Source organism: Macaca mulatta, chromosome 9 (assembly GCF_049350105.2).
Source record: "Macaca mulatta isolate MMU2019108-1 chromosome 9, T2T-MMU8v2.0, whole genome shotgun sequence".
NCBI lineage: Eukaryota > Metazoa > Chordata > Mammalia > Primates > Cercopithecidae > Macaca > Macaca mulatta.
Window position 1 is genome coordinate 138,050,429 of NC_133414.1, and position 15,280 is coordinate 138,065,708.

Consider the following 15,280-nt stretch of genomic DNA (forward strand, 5'->3'; position numbering starts at 1 on the left):
CCTTTCTGACTCCCAGTCTTATGGTTTGGAGGAGAATTTTAAAACTTAGCCTTTCTGACTCCCAGTCTTATGGTTTGGAGGAGAATTTTAAAAGCACTGTGTAAAAAGCCTACATAGGATTTGATTTAGGATACTACACATTGTACAACTTAGTAGAAATAGAATGAGCTTTATATGTTGTTATAAGTGATTTATCCAAATGACTTGTTTTTATGTTTTTAGTGGCAGCTGAAGTTTGAGATTAGGAGAACATGGGGCCTATTAATGGGATAACAAAGACTTTTATAAACATACCACTCTCTTCTGGTTAGCAACAGAAAGGGAAACAGTCTATGGGTTTAGTTCATCCATCTAAAGTGTAGATGAAACACATGATGATTTTAAGTCCTTATTAATCTAGCCCAGGGTTCTCAACTTTGGTACTACTGACCTTTGGGGACTGGATGGTTCCTTGTTGTGGGGGGCTGTCCTGCACACCAGGGATGCTTCGCAGCTTCCTTGGCCTCTATCCTCTAGATGCCAGTGCACCATCTCCTTAGTTGTGGCACCCAAAGATGTCACCAGACATTGCCAGATGTCCTCTGGGGTATAAAACCCTGCCTCCTTCCTAAGCCCTACTAGTGAAACCACTGGGCACAGCATGACCTGCCTTAGAAGGCCAGGGACAGCTGTGAGCCTTGGCCTTTGACAGGTTATCGTGCGACTTTTATTTGACACTTTTGATCTAAAAATTGTATGTAATGATGAAAAGGAAGTATAATGTAGCTAAAAAAAAATCTGTAAGAGATTGGCAAGCTCTAGCAGACAAAATTGCTATTTCAAAATAATTTAAACTTGGCATAAATTTATTTTTACGAAAGAAAGGAAAAGGTATCGGCTAAAGATCATTCTGGGAGAAATCCCTTTATTCTCCTGTCTCACTGTTTTCCCAGTTTGTACATTGCCCAACTCACTTTGCACCACTGAAACCCTCCAAGGAAACACAAAGAAAAAGTGTCTCCTAGGCCCAGGAACTGGCATCCCAGAGAGATTTTCTACCATAAGGAGCAGGAAGAGGGAGGCAAGCTGATCTCTCTGGGCCAGACTATAAGAGGGGAGGGTGGGTGAGCCCCAGGAGGCAGTGTAGGGTACAGTGGGGGAGGATGGGTTATAAGAGGAGGGAGGGTGGGTGAGCCCCAGGAGGCAGTGTAGGGTACAGTGGGGGAGAATGGGGCAGGAGTGGATATTTTCTTTCAGGTTTAGAATAATAACGGGCTGAAAGCGGGCACTACAGTGGAAGGGAGCATGGGAGCTAATGGTTAGCTCTTTTCATGCTAACCCTCCAGAGCCTAGCACAGGACTTGGTATGTACATTACTTAGGTTTGTTGAATGAATGAATGAGACCTTTGAGGTTATTTAGACCAGGGATTATAAACTCAAACGCTTGCCACGCGTGGGTGAGGGGCTGGGCGTACATTTGGAGAATTTAAGAGGCGGTGGGGCTGTATCCACTCATGATGGCAGCTGCTGCTACTGTCACCCCAACAACAGGCGTGTGCTGGGTACTTACGATGTGCCAGGTGCTATTCCAAGTGCTTCACTGGTATTATTTCATTTAAGCCTAATCATGATCCTTTTTAAAATTAGAAGGTGTAGAATAAGGAACAAATGAAACCAGAAACTCCTAGAAAGATGGGCGGCTTCTCCTAGCCCTTTACTCTCCCTCTATTTGTGCTGCCCGCCTGCCTGTTGGCTTTGCTGTGGAGCTGATGTCCCCTGCACAGAGGATGCCCTCCCCGACTGCGGCCCATTGTTCTTTTAGGCTTCTGGACTCCTGGGTCTGCTCCGCTTGGCAAGCTCTCTCCCCTAATTGAGTTTTCTCCTGGTGCTCCCCACCTCCCTGTGGGTAGAAGCCCCCTGACCCCACACGCTCAGAGAAAAGAAGGCCAACGTGTGTGTCACATTCCTGGGAAGAACTGAAAATTTTAATTTCGAATGTTAAAGCACTTTGTCCTTTTTTTTTTTCCCCAAAATAGTTTAACATCTCTTTGGCCAATGAAACTAGCGTGTTGTGGCAGTTGCTGAGGTTTTCCTTGCTTGTAGGAGACATTTATTAAGTCTTATGAAATCTGACAGGATTATTTCTAAATATCAAAATAACATTCACAAAGCAATACTTTATAACTTGAAAATGTCCCAAGCCTTTAGGTCAAAATGTTCTCTTAATATGTGAAAACCAGCTGGCTTCTGAAGGTGCAGAAGAAACGGTTGCAAAGAGCCATCTTGGATGCTGTGTTAACATGTAAAAACAAGGCCTTTTTCGGTAAAAGAAGCAGTTGAGTAGGAAATGTAAGATATACTTACAGAAATAGCCAAGCGCCTTCCTGGAGATGATCCCCGAAGGCCACAGGAGGAAGATGGTGGGAAGGAATCTCCTTTCTTGACGTTCTGGATGATTGCCTTCCATCTCGTTTCTCCAGGAGAGCCCATAAGTAGCGAGCACTTGCATCGGGCTGTTAATGTGAATGATGAAGATTTGCTTGTCCGAATACTTCAAGGAGGGTGAGAGAACTCTGTCAGTCTTTTTTTTTTTTTCCCCATGCCTATAAAGTGCATAGAAATACATGCAGTAGCTTCATTTTGTTTTCCTAAAAATTCCCATGCCTTTGAAACTGCCTCCAAAATGGATCTCAGGTGACTGGTGTGAGTTAATTAAACCATAGTTAATAAAGATGCTCGTGAAGCCCCATGTAAATGTTATATTTTGTAATCATGTAATAGAAATTGTAAAAGGAAATTACAAGGCTGGGTATCATATTTTCTTCCCAGAAATGATTTCTGTATCTTGCTTATAAGCCACAGCATTTAGACAAATTTCACCCCCAGATGCCCATGTCTAATTTCTGATGAAACGAGGGAATCGCCAAATCAACTGCTTTCTAATTTAAAAGGTTGATATAACACTAGAGGGAAAATGGTGAATATTGCTACTGCAGATGAGACGTTTGAAGCTGCCTCCTACATGAAAAGTAGATGATGTTACCTAGGTTCTTTTTGAATCAATAGTTTTGAGTGCCCTAGCAGACAAGTCATTTGTGAATTATGGCTCTGTAATTTGGAGCTCTTCAGAGAAGGTTCCCACAAAAAGCCAAAGCTGCTGTGCTGGAGAATGTGCGTGAAGACCTCCGCTTTCTTCCCTGAACAGGACTGTTCTCTACCCAGTAGGTGAGATGGGAGGCAAGGAGAAAGCTCGAGTCTCCACCAATACAAACTCATGTTCAGTGGAGCTGAGAGTCAGCAGTGAAATACTGTCCTCCGCTATCTTAAAGAGCTGTGTTCATCTAAGAGTGCTACATCTGATGGCACGATGGCTTTGAGCTAAAGTGTGCATATTTTAAGTGAAATTACAGTAGTTTTCTCTTTTATTATGCATTTGAATCTTGTAGAATATTAGGCATATAGTTTAGAAGATTCTTAGCAGTCCTAAGACAAGAAAAGATTTAATGGCCCCAAAGAAATTGGAATCTTCAGTAAAATGAGTCATTTTAGCCACCTGAGCCCCACGAGAACCACTGGCTTTGACTCTGCAGTAGCTGTACTGAGCATGCTCATCTCTTTTCTCTGTCTTTCCCAAGCCATGTTAAGGTTGATGTTCCCAATAAGTTTGGCTTTACTGCTCTGATGGTTGCTGCCCAGAAAGGATACACCAGGTATGGCTCTTCTTCTTCTTTTTTTTTTTAAATCTCTCTTGGGGATTTAACTTTTTGTTTTATTCAGAGGCTCTGGTCAGGATAAGGATGGGAGGAAAAAGGGCCATGGATGAACCCAGTTTCTTTTCTGTCTCCCAAACCGTCCGTACCATGCGATGGCTTAAAAATCCCGCTGTTGTAATCATAAAGTTATACAATATGCAGGAGAGAATGTAAATCATATGTTGAGGAAGAGGGGTAGCCATTTAATTACATGCAATATATTTTTATGTTCTTGGAAAACTGGTTATTGGAATTTGAATTTTTCTTTTTAAAAAATAGAGGGATATTCTGGAAAACTTTCTGCTAGGTTGCTAAGATATAATTTTCACAGATATACTCTCATTATCTATTCCACACAGAGATAAGTATTAATAGAAATACCTTATTTTCATTTATACCTTAATTAAATGCCATTTGAAAAAAACATAAATGTTTTTTCATTAAATGCTACCATTTAAGAATATATTAAAAAATGGCCATTCAAAGGACAGTGAATTATTTTGGTAGCCCAATTTGTTTCATGTGCTTTTGTTTGATTTTAGTCAATAACTTGTGTCAAAGGTAAAAGCCTGTGTTTTTGGATTGAAGAGGTGGTTTTCTGGTTTAATGGTGCCTGGTTTTAAAACCAGCTGGCTTCTGAAGGTGCAGAAGAAACTGTTGCAAAGAGTCATCTTGGATGCTGTGTTATTCTTTTTTGACTGGACTATTGTGGGTGCTGAGTGATCGAAGTGACTTACCTAGCTACAGTTCAGTTTGTTTCCTTTAGGCTTGTGAAAATCCTAGTTTCTAATGGCACAGACGTGAATCTGAAGAATGGAAGTGGCAAGGACAGGTAGGAGGTGGGATATGACTGAAAATGTGCTGATGTTCTCAGAATCGTGTTGCTGGGCTTGTGCCCAGAGGCACTGTGATTTCACCCAAACATTTTCTCGTTCCTTTTGACAAGTACTGAGAGGTGAGTGGGTCCCCGAGGAAAGATGGTGATCACAAAAGCTGGCTTGCTCACATGGTCTTGTGCTTTCACTCACCAGGGTGCTTGTGGGGGGCGGGCATCTGTTGTAACGTATGGTGACTTCTCTGGCGTGGTGGCTGTGCCCAGTGGACACACAGTGCACGGGAAACGGCAGCTACAGAGCAGCTCTGGCCAGCTGTGCGGCCCGTGGGTACAAGCGCCTGCCCCCGGCACCCTGTGCCTCTCTCAGTCCCCCGCTGCATTTCAGCCTCACTCTTTGCTAAGAAATCTTCGTTGTTTCTAAAGAAGCAGACAGAAATCACCACCAGAGAGACGCCCGGAGCACTTTCTGAGGTGAGAGGCACATGTTCCCTTGGAGGGCTGAGAACGCTACAGGAAAAGCTCAGGGCAGATGAGTGTTCCTGAAAGACCTAAACACACGCTCTCATCTAGTCATTAGAGTTAATCAATTAATTCCAGCTAACCCGTGTTTATTGACTGATTACTACTTGCCAGGCGCTGTGCTTGGTGCATGGGTGAAACACTGAGCAAAATGCCAGGCCCTGGCTTCAGGGGCTGCGGTCACGACACACATGGAACCAGGGCTTGGGCGCTGCAGACTGCATCGACGGACAGCTGCCAAACACTGACCTTCTGGGGGAGGCCGTAAAGAAAACCTCAACTAACTCCTCAAATCAGAAGGACTATCTTCTACATTTACATTCTCTGAACACAATGCAGCAATAGATTTTAAATAACAATATCTTAAATATCACTTATAAATTTAAAAAGTATTTTTCCAAATAACTCATAGGTTGAGACTAAGCTGTCAACTCCAGGTTTGAAAAGAATAATAGCAATCTGAAAAGGGAAAAGAAAAAAAGTATAATGAGAGTAGGAAAAATGAAAATTAAAAGTAGACATTGATTAAAAAGTAGAAAGATTATTGAGAAATGTAAGAGCTTTCTGTTTAAGAGGCAACTATCTAGTAAGATACACCGATCTTTTGTAAATCTAAGAAAGAAGAAAAATAGAAGTTTGAAAGAGGGACAATAACGATGGTTATAGAGAAAATGTAAACATGAAAAGAAGTTTGTGTCTATAATAGATAATGTCATCGAAATGGATACTTTGTTCTGAGAAAATTTAAACCACCATGTCAACCCAAGAAGTAGAAAATTCGAAATAACCAATGTCCATGCAAGAAACTAGAAAATTCATTTAAAAATTACCTCCAATGTAGGCTCCGTGGCTTGACTATTCTACCTAGTAAACCTGTTCAGATTTTCTAGGCACTGATAATAACCTTGGGCTTTTCCAGATCAGAGAGCAAACTGGAATGCTCCAGAGGATAACCTTATTGCTAAAATCTGATAGAAAAAAAGCTATTTGTGTGTGTGTTTGTGTGTAGATATTTATAGATCTCTTCCATCCCACCTAGGAGGGCCATTCCGGAGGGTATTAGGAAATTTTTTAACATAACACTTCCCAGCAGTAGATTAAAGGTGAAAACCGTTATTTGTGTAGACGCAAAACAAAAATTGGGTGTAACTTGGCATGTATATTAAAAAGTTTAAAAAGTATTTTTTAAATTTTTAAAATTTTTATTATTTTTTGAGACGGAGTCTCGCTGTGTCACCCAGGCTGGGGGTGCAGTGGCGCAATCTCAGCCCACTGCAAGCTCCGCCTCCCGGGTTCACGCCATTCTCCTGCCTCAGCCTCCCGAGTAGCTGGGACTACAAGCGCCCGCCACCTCGCCCGGCTAGTTTTTTGTATTTTTAGTAGAGATGAGGTTTCACCCTGTTAGCCAGGATGGTCTTGAAAAAAGTATCTTATTTTTTAAAGTGAAGGATACTTTCAGCCTTTGAACAGTGTCTGGCACATGGGAGGCAGGAAGTGTCTGTTAAATGAAGGATTCCTTTGATTGCAGCATACAAAGGTTTCTTTTATTTTTTAAATCATCTCAATCAGCCAGTGTCATTCTTAGTATTGGCAAATTCCTTTTCAAAATTAGTAGTGAAGCCCAGGAGAGTGGTGGAGAGCTTGATGTGAAATCTGCATCCCTCTGAGGATGTGGTGTGGCCTTGGACAGGCTACCTAACCTCTCCGTATCTCAGTTTCGTGTCTGTAAAATTGGAATAATGGAAGTGCTTATAGGTTGTAGGCATTTAATGAGCTAATATGAAAAATGCATAAAACAGTTCCTGGCATATGGTAAATACAGATATATTTTGTTATTTCATGATTAGACAGTATTTTGAAGGCTGATCCACTTAGGAAGATATGAACTGAGATAAGAGGTGTGATTGATTTCCTGTAGAACCCAACAGAATCAACTTGAAAAACTTGGACTTAATAAGGAGGCTCAGTAAAGTGGACAAACAAGGCAAAGAAAAGACTTTCTTAAATCCCTGCAATTACTGGTTAATAAATATAATGGGGAAATAAAATAGAATGAAAACAAAGATAGGAAATCTGAATGAAAAAATAAACCTAAAAACCTTACTGAGAGATATAAAAATTTAAGAAATAAAGACATGTCATATGCCAGAATGGCAAGATTGAATATTATACAATTTTTAATTCTTCTCAAATACTGCATTGAGGTTCAGTGCAGCCTCAAATGGAATTATTCTTCGGAACCTGTCAAAATGATTGTAATTTATCGAAGAACAAATAGATAATATCTACTAAAACTTTGTCAAGGAAGAATGTGGAAGGACTTGCCTTGACAGTTATTAAAATGCCTCATAACGTTATAGTAATTAAAGTAATATGATATTGGAACAAATCAGAAAAAAAGTAGAATGGAATAGAAATCCTCAAGTAGATCCCTATCTACATAAGAACCTAGTATATGATGATGGAAGTAACATAAACCAATGAGGAATGTACTGGAAAAACAGGATGTTTGAAGGAAAAAGCCAAGTTAGATCCTGGTCTTATAGCATGTATCAAAATTCCAGATGAATTGAGAATTAAATGTAAAAGACCCATAAAAAATGACCAGAAAACACAGATGCATAATTGTTTTATCTTGTAATGTGAAAGGAACAAGTGCATTGAAAGGAATCATTAAGGAAAAGATTAAGAGTGTATTATACATTTTTAAAAACTTAATTACAATGTTAAGGACAATCCAGGGAAATATTTACAAATGTATTATAGACAAATTACTGGCATCTTTAATGTGTAGAACACACACACACCCGTACATGTACTCCAAAAAAGCCTCCACACACAGTAGAAAAAAGCAGTTTACACAAGACAATTTATAGCAGAATCAATATAAGCAATTCATATAAAAATGTTTAGCATTACTAGTAATAAAAAGTTTTCTACTTATCAAATTGGTTATTAAAAAATCATGTTGGTAAAGATGCAGTGAAATAACCTGTACTTTCAAATATAGTTGATAGAAATGTAAATTGGTATAATCTTTCTGGAAAGCAATTCGGAAATGTGCTTCCAAAGTAAACCACATCCATGAACACAGTGATCCCGTTTTAGGAAACAATCAGAAATGCAAATATGATTAGTAAGGATGTTTGTTGTTGCCTTATTCAAAATTGTGAAAAATGTGAAACAACTTAAATGTCCGACAATAGTGGATTGATTGAAATTACGATATGTTCATATGATGGAATGTTTAGTATGTGAACACTGTTTTCAGTGCTTATGTAAACAGGGAAGTATATGAAATAATAAGAAACTGAAATAATACTTTTTAAAAGGCAGTGAGAAGAGAAAATCATACAAAGCGAGAAAGGATGGGATTTTGTGTAGAGCTGGGAGTGTGACTCTGAGCAGGGAACTCAGCAGCAGGCGAGTGGAGCGGGTCCTCCATTCCTGGTGGGCTTGCCCTGGGGCACAGTGGGATGCCCTGCAGGGCTGTGCTCAGGAGCATGCTATGTCCTGGCCGCTCTTCCTTTCTCCTACCCTGTGAACCAGAGAGGGGCATTCTTATAAAGCAGCAGATAACAGACCCCGCGGGTGCCAGGCAGTTTGAGTTCAGGTGGCAGTTGGGGTGGTGGCTGACTCCAGCGGCTTGGCACTTGGAGGGCCTTGGTGGCTTTCTGCCAGCGGGAGGTGGTAAGTTCAGGGCTGTGCCTATCCCTGGGAAAGAAGAGCGCCTCGTCTCAATGAGCTCATTGCTGGGCAACCCAGAGCCTCCGGGGCTGGTTTTTAAGCAATCCTCCTTACCTTCTAGAGCAAATTCAACAGAATCTTAAGAGTTTGTTCTCTGTGAGGTGAGGTTATGGGTGACTCTAATATGGGATTTTTTTTTCTAGGTACCATGCCTTACTTTATAATCAGAAAAGAAGCATTATTTTAAAATCATGCAGATAGGCCGGGCGTGGTGGCTCACGCCTGTAATTCCAGCACTTTGGGAGGCCGAGGCAGGCGGATCTCGAGGTCAGGAGTTTGAGACCAGCCTGGCCTGGCTGGTGAAACCCTGTCTCTACTAAAAATACAAAAAATTAGCCGGACACAGTGGTGCGCGCCTGTAATCCCAGCTACTTGAGAGGCTGAGTCAGGAGAATCACTAGAACCCAGGAGGCAGAGGTTGCAGTGAGCCAAGATTGTGCCATTGTACTCCAGCCTGGGTGATAGAGTGAGACTCTGTCTCAAAAAAGAAAAGTCATGCAGATAATTAAGGTTCTATTTGAGAATATAATTTAAAAAGTGAAGTTTTCTTCCCTTAGCAAAAGTCATTCTAAAGACCCTCGAGTGCTTGGGAAAGGAGTATGAGCACCCTAAACCCGGCAGGCAGGTACTGCACCACGCTGACTGTCTTCTGGGGGTCTCCAAGAAATGAAGGACTGTGTGAGGATGTGGGGCTGCAGAGGTCTGGCCCCATCTCAGCTCAGCTGGGCCTTGCCTTGGGGGCTGGATATTCCAGTTACCACTCAGAGGCTTTGCACGTTTCCCTATTGGGAAGATCTTCTGTTTTATTTTCTAACTCTATCTTGAAACATTTACACATTTAGAAAAAGTGAAAGAATAGTACAACAAACACCTGTATACCTCCCACCTAGGCTTGGCAGTTGATATTTGGCCGTATTTGTCTCTCCTTTTTTTCCACTCTTGCTGAACTATTTTGAAATTAGTAGATAGCATAATCCTTCACCCCTCAATACATCAGAAAATGTTTCCGAAAAACACGGTCATTAACCTGCATAGTAATCATATCACTTCTAAGACACTTCAACTAATTCCTTAATATCATTGATACACAACCACCCGTGCAGGTCTCCCAACCTGTTCCCCAAAGGTCTTCCACAGCTTTATTTGGGAGGTGGTGTGTGGGGTTCGGGAGGTGGTGTGTGGGGTTCGGGAGGTGGTGTGTGGGGGTTTGGGAGGTGGCGTGTGGGGTTTGGGAGGGTGGTGTGGGGCAAGACCATGATCCATTCAGGGTTCCCACATTTCATCTGGCCTTTCTCTCTATAGTCTCTTATTCTAGACCAGTCCTCTCTCTTTAAAACTTTTTTTTTTTTTTTCTCATAGCAGTGACTCTTTGAGGAGAGCGGACCGGTTATCTTCTAGAATGTCCTATGTTCTGGATTTGCTTGTCTCCCAGTTGTGGGGCAGGCATTTCACTTGTTCATCTATCCCTTTATTAACAATAAAGTTAAAGACAGGCTTAAGGGCTTGATTAGGTTGGGTGCTGTGGCTCCTGCCTGTAATCCCAGCACTTTGGGAGGCTGAGGCAGGAAGATCACCTGAGGCCATGAGTTTGAAACCAACCTGGGCGCAACAAGGTGAAATTTTTTAAGAATTAAAAAAATTAAAGGCTTAATTAGACTCAGGTTAACACTTTAGCAAGAATACTTCAGAGCTAGTGTTGTGACTTCATGTTACATCCATCAGGAGGCATGTGATGCAGGTTGTCTCACAGGTAGTGATTCTAGGTTTCATTATTTTTTTAGAGTGATGACAGCAAATTCTCTTCTTTGTAAAGATAGACTTTTCCCATTGCACTTAGAAAATAATTTTGGGGGTAATAATTCATTGCTGTGTGAATATTTCATTCGCTATTAATTTTTGTTTGTTTGTTTGTTTTTTGTTTTTTTTGAGACAGAGTCTTGCTCTCTCTCCCAGGCTGGCGAGCAGTGGCATGATCTCGGCTCACTGCAACCTCCGCCTCCCCGGGTTCAAGCGATTCTCCTGCCTCAGCCTCCCGAGCAGCTGGGATTACAGGCAGCTGCCACCATGCCTGGCTAATCTTTGTGTTTTTAGTAGAGATGAAGTTTCGCTATGTTGCTCAGGCTGGTCTCAAGCTCCTGAGCTCAGGCAATCCACCCACATCAGCCTCCAAAAGAGAAAGGATTACAGGGGTGAACCACTGCGCCTGGCCTCCCCATTAACTTTTACCCAATAATTTCAGTGCCAATAATTTTATTGCCTGAATCAATTATTTAATAGGGAATTGCAAATAAGGGCTTTTCTAACTCTATGGTTTCTTTTATATTTACTAGTTGGCAGTCTTCTGTGAAAAACAGCTTCTTCCCCCCACCAACTGGGCATAGACTACATTTTACCCTAAAAAAAAAAAAGAAAATATTTAATTTTTTCTTAAATACCAACTTTTAGAGTAGGAAATTGGTTTGATAGTTATCTCTAATAGTGTCAAATGAGTATTTTTTCCTTTTCTCTTTTTTGAATATCATGGACTTCAGATGTTTTAAAATCTAATATTTTATCCTCAGTTACAGTCACTATTTGTTTTTTATTGAGATATAATTTACATACCATAAAATTCACCTTTTAAAACATACAAATCAACATTTAAAAATGTATTTGCAAAGTTGTGGAACCATCACTGCTATCTACTTCCAGAACATTCATCCCCTGCCCCCCTGAAATATTAGTCCTGTACTCTTTAGCAATCATTCCCCATTACTCCTTCCCTTCAGCTTCAGGCGGCCACTCACCTGCTATTCCTGTTTTGTAGGTTGCCTATTCTGGACATTGCATATAAATGGAATCAGACAATATGTGGCCTTTCATGTCTGGCATCTTTCAGCGCAGTGTTTCAAGGTTCTTTCATGTTTGTAGCACTTCATTCCTAATATTCCATTGTATGGATATATACCACGTTTTGTACATCAGTTGATGGATATGTGTACATTTTATATGAACAATTCCCATGGCTTTTCCACTCAAGTTAGGATTTCTTGGTTTAAGCCAGGTAGGGTAAAAAGCGGAGCTGAGTTCGGTGACTGTGCTTATCGTCAAATGCTGCTTCTTCCGTATGTTGCAGTCTAATGCTGGCGTGCTATGCGGGACACCTAGATGTTGTGAAATATCTCCGAAGACACGGCGCTTCTTGGCAGGCTAGAGACCTGGGCGGCTGTACGGCTCTGCACTGGGCTGCAGATGGAGGCCACTGCAGTGTGATTGAGTGGATGATAAAGGATGGCTGTGAGGTACGAGACCTGCCTTGTTAACCATGCACATATCGTCAAGAATCTGAAATGCTGCTCCACGGGGTCTGGCAGAAGCAGGGCCTTTGATTAGTCAACCTACAAAATGCTGGAGAAAGTTTTCTGACTTAGCAAGAAAGCCCCTGAAACCTTAGAATGGACATGAGAGTGAGCTTTCCGATTGTCGTGGGGGTTTGTCTTGTGTAGGGAAAAGAAACATGTCTGAATCCAGAGCTGGACCTAATGCTTCTACTTTCTTTTTCTTTTTCTTCTTTTTCTATTTTTCTTTTTCTTTCGAGATGGAGTCTCACGCTGTCGCCCACGCTGGAGTGCAGTAGTGCAATCTCGGTTCATTGAGACCTCTGCCTCCCAGGTTCGAGTGATTCTCCTGCCTCAGTTTCCTTAGTAGCTGGGATTACAGGCACATGCCACCACCCCCAGCTAATTTTTGTATTTTTAGTAGAGATGGGGTTTCACGATGTTGGCCAGGCTGGTCTTGAACTCCTGACCTCAAGTGATCCACCTGCCTTGGCCTCTCAAAGTGCTGGGATTACAAGTGTGAGACACTGCACCCGGCCTGATGTTTCTACTTTGTTCTTTTGTTCATTTGCTGATTTCTTTCTTCATTCAGTCTGTCACTAAAGCTTTACTAAGCATGTACCAGATATTATCTCAAATGGTGGTGATACAAAGATATTAAGAGCTCTTATAGCCATTGTGCTTCTTGTTGCTTCTAAAATTAGGTAATTTTTATTCTTGGTTTGTTTTAAAGATTAGTCATTACAAAAAATTTCCAAAGAGCAAACTGACCCTATCAAGAATAGAACATTTCAGTTGTGTCTTTACCTGGAAACAGGCAAGTTGGTCTACTTTTGATTTCATGTTATCAGAAACTGCAAATTTGATTTAGCAAATAGAAGCAGTGTTGTTTGGACATCTATAGATATTTGAAGATGGGTAATTAGAATTAGATCAATTATGGAAATTGCTGATAACTTTGAAAACTTTAGTTCAAGACTTTGAAGGAATCAGCTAAAAATTTCAAAGCATAGAACTAAAGAATGATGGACAAAGTTCTGTGCTATCTGTGACTGCCAGATGGTGTGTAGTGCTGAGAAATTAAGTCGATGACCTGGAAAATCAACTCAAATTGAGAAAAGTCATGTCTCCTGGAAGATGTCAGTAGATTTGTTCTAGTTTGTTTCTGAAGGGTAATTGAGGGAAAGTGAGACTTCAGTTATGGGATATACCTGTTCCTGCTGCTGCTTTTGGAGAATTAAGAAAAGTGCCCACTTATAGGAAAAATTTCAGTCATTAAAAATTTATTACATTTCTTATTTTCCTTATGTTTTAGAGACAGGCACAGAGGCAGGAGGCTGAGCCTATGGGCTTCCATAGTAGAGCTGGGCCCACGTGCCATGTGTGGTAGTGACAGCCACACACTCCTTGATTGGTTTATGATGAATTCTGGGCAGGTTTTGCACCTAGTGAAAGTCTGTGGTTGAAAAAGAAGGTTGTACTTTGCTGTAAGAAGTCAGGCATCCAGGCCGGGCGCAGTGGCTTATGCCTGTAATCCCAGCACTTTGGGAGGCCAAGGCGGGTGGATCACTTGAGGTCAGGAGTTCGAGACCAACTTGGTGAACATGGTGAAATGCTGTCTCTACTGAAAATGCAAAAATTAGCCATGTGTGGTGGTAGGCGTCTGTAATCCCAGTTTATTAGGCAGGCTGAGGCAGGAGAATTGCTTGAACCCAGGAGGTGGAGGTTGCAGTGAGCCAAGATCGTGCCACTGCACTCTAGCCTGGGCGACAGAGTGAGACTCCATCTCGAATGAATGAATGAATGAATGAAGCATTCACAATAGGGCAAATCTCTATCAACATTTAAATACTGGAGTTTTGGAAATGTTGGCTCTCAGGGCTTCAGATATCAATATACTTATTTGGGAGAAATTCCATCTTTGAAGCACTGGAACTACTTTGCAGAGGACAGAACAGTAAGCATGGATGTGTTCACTATAGATTTCCACATGACTGGCCTGGTGGCGGATGGATGATGTCAACATGAGTCTCTCCATGTTCTGGCAGATGGCTAACCTGATGCTTCTGAAGCCCATAGGAAGGACTTGGGACCCAATCACCACCTTCTTCCCAAATGTAATGATCATATACTAAGAGTGACTTATTGGCGACTTATGTATTCATTTCTGCATTTAATGATCCATGTGATCTCAGGAAAGGCACTTCTCTGAGATTTAGTTTGATCGTTTGTAAACCAAGAATAAAAATACCTACCTCTGATTAACCTTTAGGACCAAAAGAGAAAGTGTGTGTAAAGAGGGTTGAAAGCTTGTATAAAGCATCATGTAATATGAGGTGCTTATTTTATTATTCTTTAAATATAACGGAGTGTGTTGCCCACAGGTTAGTTCTTTGCGTGAAGAAGAGCTGCAAATCCAAATCGTGTTACAGTGGATAATCTTATACGTAGAAATACCCTGAAGTGCCCCCAAGATCTCCTGGAAATTCCTTGTTTGTTGTTCCATTCTGAAGTTTTACTAAAGCTGTGCTTCATCTTTGAGTAATTTTTCTGTAACAGATTGTGTGTGTGTGCGTGCATGTGCTCATGTGTGCTTACATGCATGTGTGCACATGGTATGCATGTGTGCATGTACACGTGCACGTGTGTATCTGAGCACACACATGTATCTGTCTTTACTTCAGCACCACTCTTCGTGGATTGGTGAGGTCTTCACTGGAATTGGAAGAGACAACATTTACATTTTCTTAATCTGAAATATTTATTTTAAAACACTAAATTGAGAGATTTCAGTGTAGAGAAGATGATCAGGAAATAGCCATCTGATTACTGGGCACACTGTTTTGGAGAAGCCATTAGTCAGACTTTTCAGACAGAGTTTGTGTAATGAATCTGGTTGTTCTGTATTTTACCTGTAGGTCTCCTGCCTAAAATTGATAAGTATTGGTAAGCATAAAAGTGTGTGTGTATATATTATTACTGTCTCATTCCAGAAAGGATGTAAAGCTGCTTACAACGATACATAAAAGAAAGAAAAATGAATGCTAGGTGAGGAAAGTTAGGCAAGAGAAAATAAGAACTCACCAGGAGCCAAGGGGAAAGTAGTTCAGTTAATTTTTCTAGCCCACCT

At 41.1% G+C, this 15,280-nt stretch overlaps 1 protein-coding gene across 3 annotated transcripts in view; it reads left to right on the forward strand.

Moving 5' to 3' along the window:
* FANK1 (fibronectin type III and ankyrin repeat domains 1) overlaps positions 1-15,280 on the forward strand; it is a 121,251-nt gene that overhangs the window by 103,155 nt on the left and 2,816 nt on the right. For all 3 annotated transcript variants that reach the window (XM_015148443.3, XM_001087611.5, XM_001087857.5), the window contains exons 4-7: positions 2,461-2,542; positions 3,616-3,690; positions 4,499-4,564; positions 11,949-12,114. In XM_015148443.3, coding sequence (XP_015003929.1) covers positions 2,461-2,542; positions 3,616-3,690; positions 4,499-4,564; positions 11,949-12,114 — 389 coding nt within the window. The remainder of the gene's footprint in view (positions 1-2,460; positions 2,543-3,615; positions 3,691-4,498; positions 4,565-11,948; positions 12,115-15,280) is intronic.